Below are 13,650 nucleotides of genomic sequence, written 5' to 3'. Positions count from 1 at the left end.
TTTACCAAATAGAGCTATCTTCCTTATACCACCCCTATCTTATCACAACACAACTGATTGTCTCAAACACATTAAGATGGAAAGAAATTCCACAAATACATTTTTTAACAAGGCACACCTGTTAACTTCTTGGCGCACCCATCCCGTTAGCGGGATCATTTTCGTCAACATCCGCTGAATTGCAGAGCGCCCCAAAAATTTCAAGTGCAATATACCAAAACACAGCTTAGCTTGTTGTTAATCCACCTGGTGTGTCAGATTTCAAAAAAGCTTTACAGCGAAAGCAACCCAAGCGTTTATGTTAGAACATCTCTCTCAGCAGACAAAACCTTACAAACTGCTAGCAGCAAAGTAGATTGGTCACGAAAGTCAGAAAAGCAATAAAATTAATCACTTACCTTTGATGATCTCCGGATGTTTGCACTCACGAGACTCCCAGTTACACAATAAATGTTTGTTTTGTTCCATAAAGATTATTTTTATATCCAAAAACCTTCATTTAGTTGGCGAGTTTTGTTCAGTAATCCACAGACTCATGCAGGTCACGATGGGCAGACAAAAATTCCAAATAGTATCCGTAAAGTTCGTAGAAACATGTCAAATGTTTTTTATAATCAATCCTCAGGTTGTTTTTACAATAAATAATCGATCATATTTAAACTGGACGGTAGCTTTTTCAATAGGAGAGAGAGAGAAAAGGTCTGCTCCAAGCTTCTCGCGCATGCAAAAATCTAAGGACACCAAGCTGTCCTACTGACGCGATGTGATCATTCTCGCTCATTTTTCAGAATAAAAGCCTGAAACTATGTCTTAAGACTGTTCACAACATGTGGCAGCCATAGGGAAAGGAATCTGGTTGATATCCCTTTAAATGGAGGAAAGGCATGCAATGGAACAATGGAACAATGGAGGTTTCAGAAAAACAGCACTTCCTGGTTGGATTTTCCTTAGGTTTTCGCCTGCAATATCAGTTCTGTTATACTCACAGACAATATTACATACAGTTTTGGAAACTTTAAAGTGTTTTCTATCCTAATCTGCCAATTATATGCATATTCTAGCTTCTGGGCCTGAGAAATAGGCAGTTTCATTTGGGTACGTTTTTCATCCAAACATCAAAATACTGCCCCCTCGTCTCAAGAGGTTTTAAGGGCTTCTAAGTAAGCATTTTACTGTAAGGTCTATCTGGAGAAATCTCATGCCTTCAGGGTATAAAAGCTGGGGATGTACTGTATATTGATTTGAGAATATGTATGATGTGTGTGTGTGTGTGTGTGTGTGTGTGTGTGTGTGTGTGTGTGTGTGTGTGTGTGTGTGTGTGTGTGTGTGTGTGTGTGTGTGTGTGTGTGTGTGTGTGTGTGTGTGTGTGTGTGTGTGTGTGTGTGTGTGTGTGTGCGTGCGCGCGCGTGCCTGCGTGCATACCTGCATGTGTGTTTGCCTAGGACCTGGCAGAGAAGCACCAGAAGAGCCTGCAGCTACTGAGGAAGCAGCAGACCATTATCCTGGATGACGAGCTGATCCACTGGAAGAGACGGCAACAGCTGGCCGGCAACGGGGGACCTCCAGAGGGGGGGCTGGACATCCTGCAGTCCTGGTGAGACCCTCTACCCCTAACAGAGATCACATATGTTTAGGATTGATCAAAGGGCAGGGGCCACCCAGTTAACAAGCTGACTATTGGATACTGCTGGGTTTATATGGGGTGTAGTTGGGAAGATGACTGTAGTCTAGATTGAGGATGACAAAGGTTAAGAGAATGGGATTCGAATATACCATAACTCTTTGCAACAATGGGGATGAATTCAATGTATATAAAAAAAGATATTTTATTGAATATCAAAAACATACAATATACTAGCAGTGTAGCCGCTCAACAACTGCACTGCACCAGTCATCCAACACACTCCCATTCAGAGCGACACACAGAAGCATTCAGGGTCAACGCCCTGAATGTGTCTACAGATCTCCCACTAGGCCAAACAAACAGGGACCTGAACCCTCCAAGATCCCCCCACAGTTCCCCAATAGCTGACCCTTAACCATTCCGAGACCCATCCCACAGCCCCCCCGAATAAAACAAATTAAAAATACAATGAATTCCATTCCCCACCCCAAAGAACCCCCCAAAGCACCAACAACCAACCAAATTAACTAAAGAGAAAAAAGAGTAAGACAAAAGAAAACAGCAAACAACAAAAAACAAAAACAAAGGACATCAAGGACCACTAAAATCAGAACAGCAATGCCAACTGTATATGTTTGAGTGCATGTCTGGCACTATTACTTGTGTGTGTGTCTGTGTATGTGTGTATTTGAATGAGTGTGTGTATATGCATATGTGTATATGCACAACATTTATCTTTCAACTACGCTGTGATGTTTAACAATTTCAATCTATCTAATCGAATAGAATCCACAGATTGCAAGTTGAAGATAAATACTTTTACTAAGAGTATTAGAAATTGACTGACCCGGTCTCTCCAGATCTCCTAACAGTACTATTTCTAGGGTCAATTTTAGATCAATGTTATGCATTTTCAGCCGTTTCTGAACCTGAGACCAGAAACATGCTACCTGAGGGCAATACCAAAATAAATGGTCTATTGATTCTGTATCCTCACAACAAAATCTGCAGAGCTTCAATGATTTTATGCCCCAAATATTCAACATTTTGTTGGTGGCAAGAATTTTGTATAATAATTATAGCTGAAAAGCACCAAGTCTTGAATCTTGCATCATTTTATACAGTTGAAGTTGGAAGTTTACATACACCTTAGCCAAATACATTTAAACTCCGTTTTTCACAATTCCTGTGGTTAGGATCACCACTTTATTTTAAGAATGTGAAATGTCAGAATAATAGTAGAGAGAACGACTTATTTAAGCTTTTATTTCTTTCGTCACATTCCCAGTGGGTCAGAAGTTTACATACACTCAATTAGTATTTGGTAGCATTGCCTTTAAATTGTTTAACTTGGGTCAAACTTTTCAGATATCCTTCCACAAGCATCTCACAATAAGTTGGGTGAATTTTGGCCCATTCCTCCTGACAGAGCTGCTGTAACTGAGACAGGTTTGTAGGCCTCCTTTGCTCGCACACACTTTTTCAGTTCTGCTCACAAATGTTCTATTGTATTGAGGTCAGGGCTTTGTGATGGCCACTCTAATACCTTGACTTTGTTGTCCTTAAGCCATTTTGCCACAACATTGGAAGTATGCTTGGGGTCATTGTCCATTTGGAAGACCCATTTGCGACCAAGCTTTAACTTCCTGACTGATGTCTTGAGATGTTGCTTCAATATATCCACACAATTTCCCCCCCTCATGATGCCATCCATTTTGTGAAGTGCACCAGTCCCTCCTGCAGCAAAGCACCACCACAACATAATGCTGCCACCCCCGTGCTTCACGGTTGGGATCGTGTTCTTTGGCTTGCAAGCCTCCCCCTTTTTCCACCAAACATGACAATGGTCATTATGGCCAAACAGTTCTATTTTTGTTTCATCAGACCAGAGGACATTTATCCAAAAAGTACAATCTTTGTCCCCATGTGCAGTGGCAAACTGTAGTCTGGGTTTTTTATGGCGGTTTTGGAGCAGTGGCTTCTTCCTTGCTGAGTGGCCTTTCAGGTTATGTCGAAATAGGACTCGTTTTACTGTGGACGTTTTACTGTGGACTTTTGTACCGGTTTCCTCCAGCATCTTCACAACGTCCTTTGCTGTTGTTCTGGAATTGATTTGCACTTTTCACACCAAAGTACGTTCATCTCTAGGAGACAGAACGCGTCTCCTTCCTGAACAGTATGATGGCTGCGTGGTCCCATGGTGTTTATACTTGCGTTCTATTGTTTGTACAGATGAACGTGGTACCTTCAGGCATTTGGAAATTGCTCCCAAGGATGAAAAAGACTTATGCAGGTCAACAATTTATTTTCTGATGTCTTGGCTGATTTATTTTGATTTTCCCATGACGTCAAGCAAAGAGGCACTGAGTGTGAAGGCAGGCCTTGAAATACATCCACAAGTACACCTCCAATTGACTCAAATGATGTCAATTAGCCTAACAGAAGCTTCTAAAGCCATGACATTTTCTGGAATATTCCAAGCCTTTAAAGGCACAGTCAACTTAGTGTATGTAAACTTCTGACCCACTGGAATTGTGATACAGTGAATTATAAGTGAAATAATCTGTCTGTAAACAATTGTTGGAAAAATGACTTGTGTCGTGCACAAAGTAGATATCCTAACCGACTTGCCAAAACTATAGTTTGTTAACAAGACATTTGTGGAGTGGTTGAAAAACAAGTTTTAATGACTCCAACCTAAGTGTATGTAACCTTCTGACTTCAACTGTATATCAACTCATACACCCTGTACCATGGAATCGATACATCAAAAATCTCTTCCCAAATATTTTACCATCTGTATAGCACAGTTGTCAACATCCTGGTCCTCAAATGAAACTGGTAAACTTTCCTATTTATGCTATTTGTATTGCTCTCCTCCTCCATTTTTGTGGTAATGCTGTAATCAATTGGTTGTACTATTGGATTGAGCAGACCTTCCCATACAATTTTGATAACTCCATGAAGGACATAACTCCACCATTTTAATGTACATGATCATTTAAGAACAAAATACCCTTTTCAAACCTCTTTCCCATAAATACAGGTATTTTATCAACCAGCACATTTGAATTCAGACAATTTTTATTGTAATTTATTTTCTATCTTTTCAGGGGGATGAAATTGAAATAGTAACCAGCTCTACAATGCGTGTTTAAAAAAGAGAGATACTTTGAAAAACGTATCATTTACAATTAATCTAAAATGATACATGGCAATCTGCACAAAGGCAAAAAAGGCCCTTTTTAAACAATGGATGAGCTTTTCTTAGTAATCTGCTTGAGAACCATTTAGGGCTCAGGTAAAACTTTTGAATAAGTTAAGCTTTTAGAGAGAGGTTTAGTGCTTTTATATTTAATAATCTCAACCCACCTAATTCATATTCATTATATAGATAGGAATGCTTTATTTTCTCTGGTTTAGCATCGCAGATAAAGCTAAATGTTTTTTGCTCATATGATTTGAAAAATGAATCATCAGGAGTAGGCAGCGTCATAAGTAAGTGAGTAAACTGAGATATGACTAAGAAGTTAATAACAATTTTCCCATAAATAGACAGGTATTTACCTTTCCATGGTTGCAGGATCTATTGAAATTCATTGTGGATAGCTTATTTATATATTTGGTGATATGAATACCAAGTATGTCTACTTCATCATCAGCCCATTTTATAGGCAAACTGCAGGGTAGTGTAAAAGTTGTAATTTTTAAAAATCCAATACATAATATTGTACACTTATCATAATTAGGTTTTAGTCCAGAGAGTACAGAAAAGTTATCTAGATCTTCAATGAGACATTACAGGGATGTAGCTTGCGGAATTAATTTAAAACTTGAGTCATTGGCGTACATGGACACCTTTGTTTTTAAGCCTTGGATTTCTAATCCTCTAATGTTGTTATTGGATCTGATTTTAATAGCATTTCGATGGCCATAACGAATAGATATGGTGACAGAGGACACCCTTGTTTAACTCCTCTTGCCAATTCAAAACTCTCTGAGAAGTAGCCGTTATTTACTATTTTACACCTGGAGTTGCTATACATTACTTTTCCCTATTTTATAAGATATTTGAAAAAATCCAGGCATTTATAAATCAAATCCTGTCTTACTTTATCAAATTCCTTTTCAAAATCCTCTATAAAGACCAGGCTTGGCTTCTTAGATGTTTCATGATGTTCTATTATTTCTAGTAGTTGTCGTATATTATCTCCAATGTATTAACAATGTAAAAACCTGTCTAATCAGGATGAACAATACCTGGTTAAACCCTTTTAATTAAGAGTGCTATGCATTTCGCTAGTATTTTTGCATCACAATATTGAAGCGTAAGTGGCCTCCAGTTTTTTAAGATACACTGGATCTTTATATTTGCCATCTGGGTCTTGTTTTAATAATAGAGAAATCTCTCCTTCCTGCTGAGTACCGGACACACTACCATTTGTATAGGAGTAGTTAAAACAATCTAACAATGGAGCTTTTAGTACATCAAAAAAAGCTTGATATGCCTCTGCCATCAAGCCCTGGGTTTTTCCAGACTGAAAGGATTTAATAGCCTCAAATAGTTATTTCTCTGTAATATTGCCTTCACACTGATTTTTCTGTACATTTGTTAATTTTCCATTTTTTATATTATTTGGAAATAATGCCTTACCATAATCTTCATTCAGTGGGAGAAGACGAGACAGAAAAGAGAACATCTGCCTAAAATATTTAGCTTCCTCTTTTAAAATATAATTCGGAGAATCATAAATGACTCCGTCTTCAGTAACAAGTTTCTGCAAATAATTTTTGTTAGTGTTCCTGTATTGGAGATTCGGGAATAATTTTGTGCATTTTTCTCCATATTCGAATCCAGTTTGCTTTATTTTTGCAATAGATTACATTTGATCGTTCTTGAAGAAGTTCCTCCAGTTCTTTTTGTTTTTCCTCTAACTTAGTTTGTATCTCTGTAGTATAGTTTTTATTGCCATCTACCTGTACTATTAGTTCATGGATTTCCCTTGTTAGTCTTGTCTCTTTTGCCAGAAACAGATTTTTTATTATTGATGAATATTGAGTTGAATGACCTCTGAAGGTACATTTAAAGGTATCCAAAACAATAAGGGGATTTGCTGAACCTATATTATGCTGGAAATATTCAGTTATAAATAATTTGGTCTTAGTTAAAAATAAGTTGTCCTCCAGTAAACTTAGATTACATTTCCAATATCCCCGTCCATGTGGAAAATCTATAAGAGTTATGTGAAGGCCAATTCAATTATGATCCAATCACATTCTGTCTCCTAATAAACCTTTTTTAACCTTTGATGCAAGAGAGAAAGAGACAAGGAAGTAGTCAGGACGACTTGCTTGATTAAGTCTCCTCCATGTATATCTCACTAGGTTGGGGTTTTTAAGTCTCCAAATATCCACTATTTCTAATGTGTCCATAATATTTGTGATTTCCTTAAGGGCACGGTGATGATAGTTTGTAGAGTGATTTCCTTTACGGTCCATTGAGGTACTTAACACTTTGTTATAGTCTCCTATCATAATGATTTGATAATTTATTGCCTCTAAGTTCAATAAATTAGTATAAATATTTTCGAAGAAGTATGGATCATCCTGATTTGGACCATATAGATTAATGAGCCAAATCTCTTTTTCGTCCACATTCATATTCAAAAAGATCCACCTTCCTTGCGAATCATTCCTGACTGTTTACACATTCAGATCTACATTGTTGTTAATTAATATCATCTCACCTTTTGAGTTCCTTTGTCCATGACAGAATATTATTTCACCACCCCATTCCTTTTTCCTAAGGATGGAGAGTGAGTTCCCTGTGAACAGTATATGTTATATTCCTTTTCTTTTAGTCATGTAAAGACGGATCTTCTTTTTTTTATAATCTGCTAAACCATTACTTACAATTATCACTGGCTATACTTATTTCACCCCGTAACATAACTAGATACTATTCTCAGTCTAAATTGACCATCATTTGTACTTATAAAGTTACTGCCGTCAAAGGTATTATGGAGGTCAAAATTAGAGCTTTCAAATTTGTTTTATTCCCAATGCCACATTATTCCCAATGCCACAGATGTTAGAAAATTGAGACAAGATATTATGTGTGTAGTAAATCTGAGTAGGTTGATGTGTGTGACATTGGATGTGATTTAGTGAGCGTGTACGATGTCCGTATAAGAGTAAGACTACAATGTGTGCTGTCCAAATAAATAATAACATGTAGTGTGTATAGCCTTAATGTTCATGATAATAATAGTAATCCATATTGTATCACCATCATAGTTGCATCATAATTACCTTTAACATCATTGAAAAACACATCCCAGCATTTCCATAGCAATTGACGTTGCATTACTCTAGAGACGGCTTCACTACAGTACAAATGTATTCCGTACTATATCTTATTATTCCCCAATGCCCCTATTCTGATATCTTCCCCCTTGCTTGTTGAAAACATATATAAACATGTAGACAGACATAAAAAGATGGACAAACAAGAAACATATGAATATGAACAAGTGATTGTTAGCTGTACAGAAAGTTTGCCATCAAAGCGGAAAATAAACACAATCGTTGTGAATTTCAGCAAACTACTCAGCAAACACTTAGAATGACTGTTTTCCTGTCATTCTATTCATTTTTTTAAATCACATGATCTACAACCACTTTATTACTTGATTTTCTGAACGCTGGTCATGTTTTCAATGCTAATCCTATAGAATCAGCAACGGTCCAATGAATGTGTTTAATTGCTCCAGCATGGATTTATTACCTTGTCTTAAACTGTATATTTTGAACTAGACTATAGTCTGTCTGGTTGTCTGAGCTTGTAAGAGTCTGCACTTTGAGTTGTGTGATCTTAATTGGCCCATTTTGAGAACCTTATTTTGTGTGTGTGTGTGTGTGTGTGTGTGTGTGTGTGTGTGTGTGTGTGTGTGTGTGTGTGTGTGTGTGCGTGTATTATTCAGGTGTGAGAAGTTGGCAGAGACGATCTGGCAGAACAGGCAGCAGATCAGGAGAGCAGAACATCTGAGACAACAGCTTCCCATCCCCGGGCCCATCGAGGAGCTACTGAACGACCTCAACAGCACCATCACAGACATCATCTCAGCACTGGTCACCAGGTGTGTGTGTACCTGCGTGCGTTTGTGTGTGTGTAAAGTTGTTGTTATTGTTCAGTATCAAAGTGCAAGGTATTGTGAGAATAGGTTGTAGTGTGTTTTGTGTGCAAGTGGCTTTGAGCTGGATGTGGGTGTGTGTAAATGTGAACTTCTTATAGACACACTAATCTTCAGTGTATATGCTACTCTACAGTCATGTTTACACCTCCTCTGATGGGACAGAATGGAGAACATACTACACTCAATGTGAACCCTTATACAAACCCTATCCTACTGACACAACCCCTGACTCCTTATGTGGCCAATAGAGCGTGAGATTACATTTATTACCGGAATTACATTAAAAATTACTCAGCACCGCACATCACGGGAGCCCGGTTATGTGACTCTGTGGAGCAGCAAAGCGTATGTGTGTGTTTGACTCTGTGCTGAGCCCGAGCTGGGTTGTTCTGGGGCAGAGGGAGCAAGCTGCTGATAGTTCCTCCAGCAGCCCAGCCCAGCTCTGCTCCCAACCCTTGCTGAACCTGCCAATGAACACACAAACACAACCCCAGTCAGCCTGCATTAACCCTCAACGCTATAAGGAGGGAGAGATGGAGCGCGGAGAGAGGGAGGCCTGCTATCGATCCGAGAGGAGAAAGAAAACAGGAGGGAGAGTGAACGGTTTAGAAAAGGAGAGGAAGATACAGTATGAGGGAGAGGAGGAGTGAACCGTTTCAAGGACATTAAGTGAAAGAAAGAAGAGGGATACGAAAGAGGGTCGATACGAGAGCTAAAGAGACAAAATGTGTTTTAGACTAGCGATGAAGAGTCTACAATGATGGGGAGATGGGGAGGAAGGCTAACAGGCTCCGAAAGTTAGCTTGAGTTTCATGGTAGAGTGTTGTAGCCCTGGGGGCACTGTCTGTCAGCCCATATCAGTCCGCCAGCCTCACTGACTGGATCAGGAAGTCTTCTGACTGCTCCCAGAACCCTCTGTTCTCTCCTTATTCCAGCTGTGGTCCCCACAGAGACCCATAATGCACTGAGAAGCTGTATCATTGTCAGAACGATGTCCATTCGGCCACATACAGGGGAGCGTTGAGAGAGTAAAAACACTACTTTTAAAGTCCATACTACTGCACTGGTGTTTCCTCTCCTCTTAATTCTCTCTTTCCTGCTCTCCAGCAAAACCACACCCACATCCTCTCTACTGTTCCCCCTAAACCTCCAGCAGGCACCTGGGAGGGAGGGTATCTCATCACTGCCTGCTCATATTGAGTACGGTCAGCCAAGCCTAAAACACAAACGGCGTGCTCTACTAAAAAGCCCTCCGTGCCTGAATGGATGAGCATCACGCTGCCTGTGTGTGTGTAGCGTTTGTCTGTCTGTGCGTGTTTATGTGTGGGAGCATGGAGAGCTGACAGCTTGCATACTGTGTAACTTTCAAAAGCAGGTCAAATAGACGTAATAGGCAGTAATGTGTGATGAGCAGAAATCCCTGTGGTGAAATGTTGGTTAAAGGGATACTGCTAAATCTTTTCAGTCAAGCCCTTTTTCTACTAACCAAGAGTTGAATGAACTCATGTATACCATTTGTATAACTCTGTGTGCAGTTTGAAGGAAGTTGAAGTTAGTTTCTGGAGCCATTGTTAACTTGCATGCAGTTGTTCCTGTAGACTTACTGTCATTGGGCTAATGCTAGTTAGCAATTGCTCCAGAATCTACCTTCAACTTCCTTCAAACTGCATGCAAAGACATACAAATGGTATACATGAGTTCATCTGACTCTGGGTAAGCTAAAATGTTGCACTATCCCTTTAAAGCAACCCGCTACACTTTCCTCTGACTCTAATCTGTTTGTCCTACCCCTGTCCACTCTCTCTCTGTCTGTCTGTCTGTCTGTCTGTCTGTCTGTCTGTCTGTCTGTCTGTCTGTCTGTCTGTCTGTCTGTCTGTCTGTCTGTCTGTCTGTCTGTCTGTCTGTCTGTCTGTCTGTCTGTCTGTCTGTCTGTCTCCTGTCTGTCTGTCTGTCTGTCTGTCTCTCTCTCTCTCTCTCTCTCTCTCTCTCTCTCTCTCTCTCTCTCTCTCTCTCTCTCTCTCTCTCTCCCTTCTCTCTCTCCCTTCTCTCTCTCTCTCCCTTCTCTCTCTCTCTGTCTCTCTCTCCCCAACCCTCCCTCCAGCACCTTTATCATAGAGAAGCAGCCTCCCCAGGTGCTGAAAACCCAGACCAAGTTTGTCGCCACAGTGCGTCTCCTAGTGGGCGGAAAGCTCAATGTGCACATGAACCCCCCGCAGGTCAAGGCCACCATCATCAGTGAACAGCAGGCGAAGGCCTTGCTCAAGAACGAGAACACCAGGAAGTAAGTTACAGCATAGAGCCCCCTCATCACTGATATCTACTGCCTCAGTGTAATCTATGGAGCAAGTGAAGATTCCACATTTAGATTATACTTTTGTTCGTGCCACATCCCACGTTTCACACACCTAATAGATCCCTAAAGTAGTTTGTGTATAAATGTTATCTTCCTTCCTAGTACTAAAATAATAGCCGTGTTAGCCTATCCCTAGCCCAGGGGCAAATTTGGGTAGCATATTGCAAGATTGTCAGCGTTGGCATCCTGAAAAAAACTTGCCTCACATAAATTGAAATGAGTCATTCCCCTTCATGTTCTGTGGAGGTTTCATGCCTCTATTATTAATACATCTGCTGAAGCATCTACCTCTCCTCTTCCTCCTCCTTCTCCTCCCTCTTCCTTTCCCCTCTCCCAGTGACAGCAGTGGAGAGATCCTTAACAACAACTGTGTGATGGAGTACCACCAGGCCACAGGAACACTCAGCGCCAACTTCAGGAACATGGTGAGGATGGATGGGACCAGGGAGTCTCAGTCTGTAATACCACACCTAGAGAAGATTCTCTTCAGAGACAAACCCCAGCTAAACTGGAATCCAAGATGCTTTTGGAGATTCTGCATTCTCATTCTATGAGATCGCAGCCCACATGCTGTTTTGAGTTCCCTAGGGTCCTCCATGGATCATTTACATGTAAACTCTGCCTTAAATGGGTACTTTGGGATTTTGGCAATGAATTTGTGGATACCATTTTTATGTCTCTATTTCCAGAATGAAGTTAAAGGCAGAATGCTAGTAAATGTGCATTGGCTTGCGAAAACTACCTCTAACTTCCTTTATACTGGACACAGGGACATAGAAATGGTACCCATGAGTTCATCTGACTTTGCAGAAGTAGACAAAGGGTCTCATTGCCAAAATCCTGAAGTATCCCTTTAAATCTGCTCCTGGAATGACAGGGAATCATGTATATGTGTGATCAGAGAACAGCTCCTCAAAGTGAAGTCTAGAAGATGTTTGTGTGCTGTGGTGCTGTCCTCTCTTCAACCCTCATGATCCTCCTCTCCGACCCCGCCTCGTCTCTCATGTAGTCTTTGAAGAGGATCAAGCGCTCGGACCGGCGAGGCGCGGAGTCTGTGACAGAGGAGAAGTTTACCATTCTGTTTGAGTCTCAGTTCAGCGTCGGGGGTAATGAGCTGGTCTTTCAGGTTAAGGTAAGAACTGATAACCTGGTCCCAGATCTGTGTGTGTTGTTTTGCCAACACTTATCAATACAGCACACACAGGCTTAAGAAGAGATGAGCAGAGTGGTGGACTAGCCCAAGGTGAGCTGTTGACTCTAGTCTAACCTAGTGCCTCAGCAGCCTTTCTTTCGTTCTGGTCCTGACGAGAGGAAAAACTGTCGGGGGAGTTTTCTCTTCTCCACTGTTCAACCAGTCCGGTAAATGTGGAGGAGGAGTTAAGACTGAGTGTCTCCTTGTTAAAGTCCAAAAAAGGAAGTCACGTCACAGGGTCTCTTTCCATTTCCCATGAAAACCAGATGCTTCCAGTTGTCGTAGACGCGCAGAGTGCTCAGTCAATACACCATGTTCCTTACCCTGCCTCTTCAGTGACCGTATTAGAAGTAGTAATCATTGTTAAAGCTATGTCACACAAGAAAAATGACCTTCACATTGTCAATGGTACAGGGAACATATATGCTCCCCTACTCCCATAACACATTTGTTCATGTATTTCTCTGAATTATATGGATTGTTTGGTTGCAACACAAAGTGCTGTACAGTAGGTTAAAGTGGAAAGATGTTTTACATGAGTTGCCTTATATATACTGTGTATGATACACATCGTTGTGTTTGTAATGACCCTGACCTTTTTCTTCTCTCTCGCTCTCTCTGTCAGACGTTGTCACTTCCTGTGGTGGTGATCGTCCACGGTAGCCAAGACAATAACGCCACGGCAACAGTGCTGTGGGACAACGCTTTTGCCGAACCTGTAAGTTCAGTGAGATCATCGTGTTGTGTGTATGTGTGTGTGTGATGCTGTCTTTAACACTTTACATCGCGTTGTGTGTATGTGTGTGTGTGATGGTGTCTTTAACACTTTACATCATGTTGTGTGTATGTGTGTGTGTGATGCTGTCTTTAACACTTTACATCATGTTGTGTGTATGTGTGTGTGTGATGCTGTCTTTAACACTTTACATTGTGTTGTGTGTATGTGTGTGTGATGCTGTCTTTAACACTTTACATTGTGTTGTGTGTATGTGTGTGTGTGATGCTGTCTTTAACACTTTACATTGTGTTGTGTGTATGTGTGTGTGATGCTGTCTTTAACACTTTACATTGTGTTGTGTGTATGTGTGTGTGATGCTGTCTTTAACACTTTACATCGTGTTGTGTGTATGTGTGTGTGATGCTGTCTTTAACACTTTACATTGTGTTGTGTGTATGTGTGTGTGTGATGCTGTCTTTAACACTTTACATTGTGTTGTGTGTATGTGTGTGTGATGCTGTCTTTAACACTTTACATTGTGTTGTGTGTATGTGTGTGTGCGTGATG

The 13,650-nt window shown here is 40.5% G+C and overlaps 1 protein-coding gene across 1 annotated transcript in view; it reads left to right on the top strand.

Moving 5' to 3' along the window:
- The window catches only part of LOC123998889 (signal transducer and activator of transcription 5B-like), a 100,735-nt gene that overhangs the window by 77,140 nt on the left and 9,945 nt on the right, over positions 1 to 13,650 (top strand). Inside the window, exons 8-13 of the mRNA XM_046304111.1 lie at positions 1,443 to 1,594; positions 8,608 to 8,763; positions 10,922 to 11,101; positions 11,511 to 11,598; positions 12,183 to 12,305; positions 12,991 to 13,083. Coding sequence (XP_046160067.1) covers positions 1,443 to 1,594; positions 8,608 to 8,763; positions 10,922 to 11,101; positions 11,511 to 11,598; positions 12,183 to 12,305; positions 12,991 to 13,083 — 792 coding nt within the window. The remainder of the gene's footprint in view (positions 1 to 1,442; positions 1,595 to 8,607; positions 8,764 to 10,921; positions 11,102 to 11,510; positions 11,599 to 12,182; positions 12,306 to 12,990; positions 13,084 to 13,650) is intronic.

This window comes from Oncorhynchus gorbuscha, linkage group LG16 (genome assembly GCF_021184085.1).
Source record: "Oncorhynchus gorbuscha isolate QuinsamMale2020 ecotype Even-year linkage group LG16, OgorEven_v1.0, whole genome shotgun sequence".
NCBI classification, from domain to species: Eukaryota; Metazoa; Chordata; class Actinopteri; order Salmoniformes; family Salmonidae; genus Oncorhynchus; species Oncorhynchus gorbuscha.
This window is presented reverse-complemented; position numbering and strand designations above follow the sequence as displayed.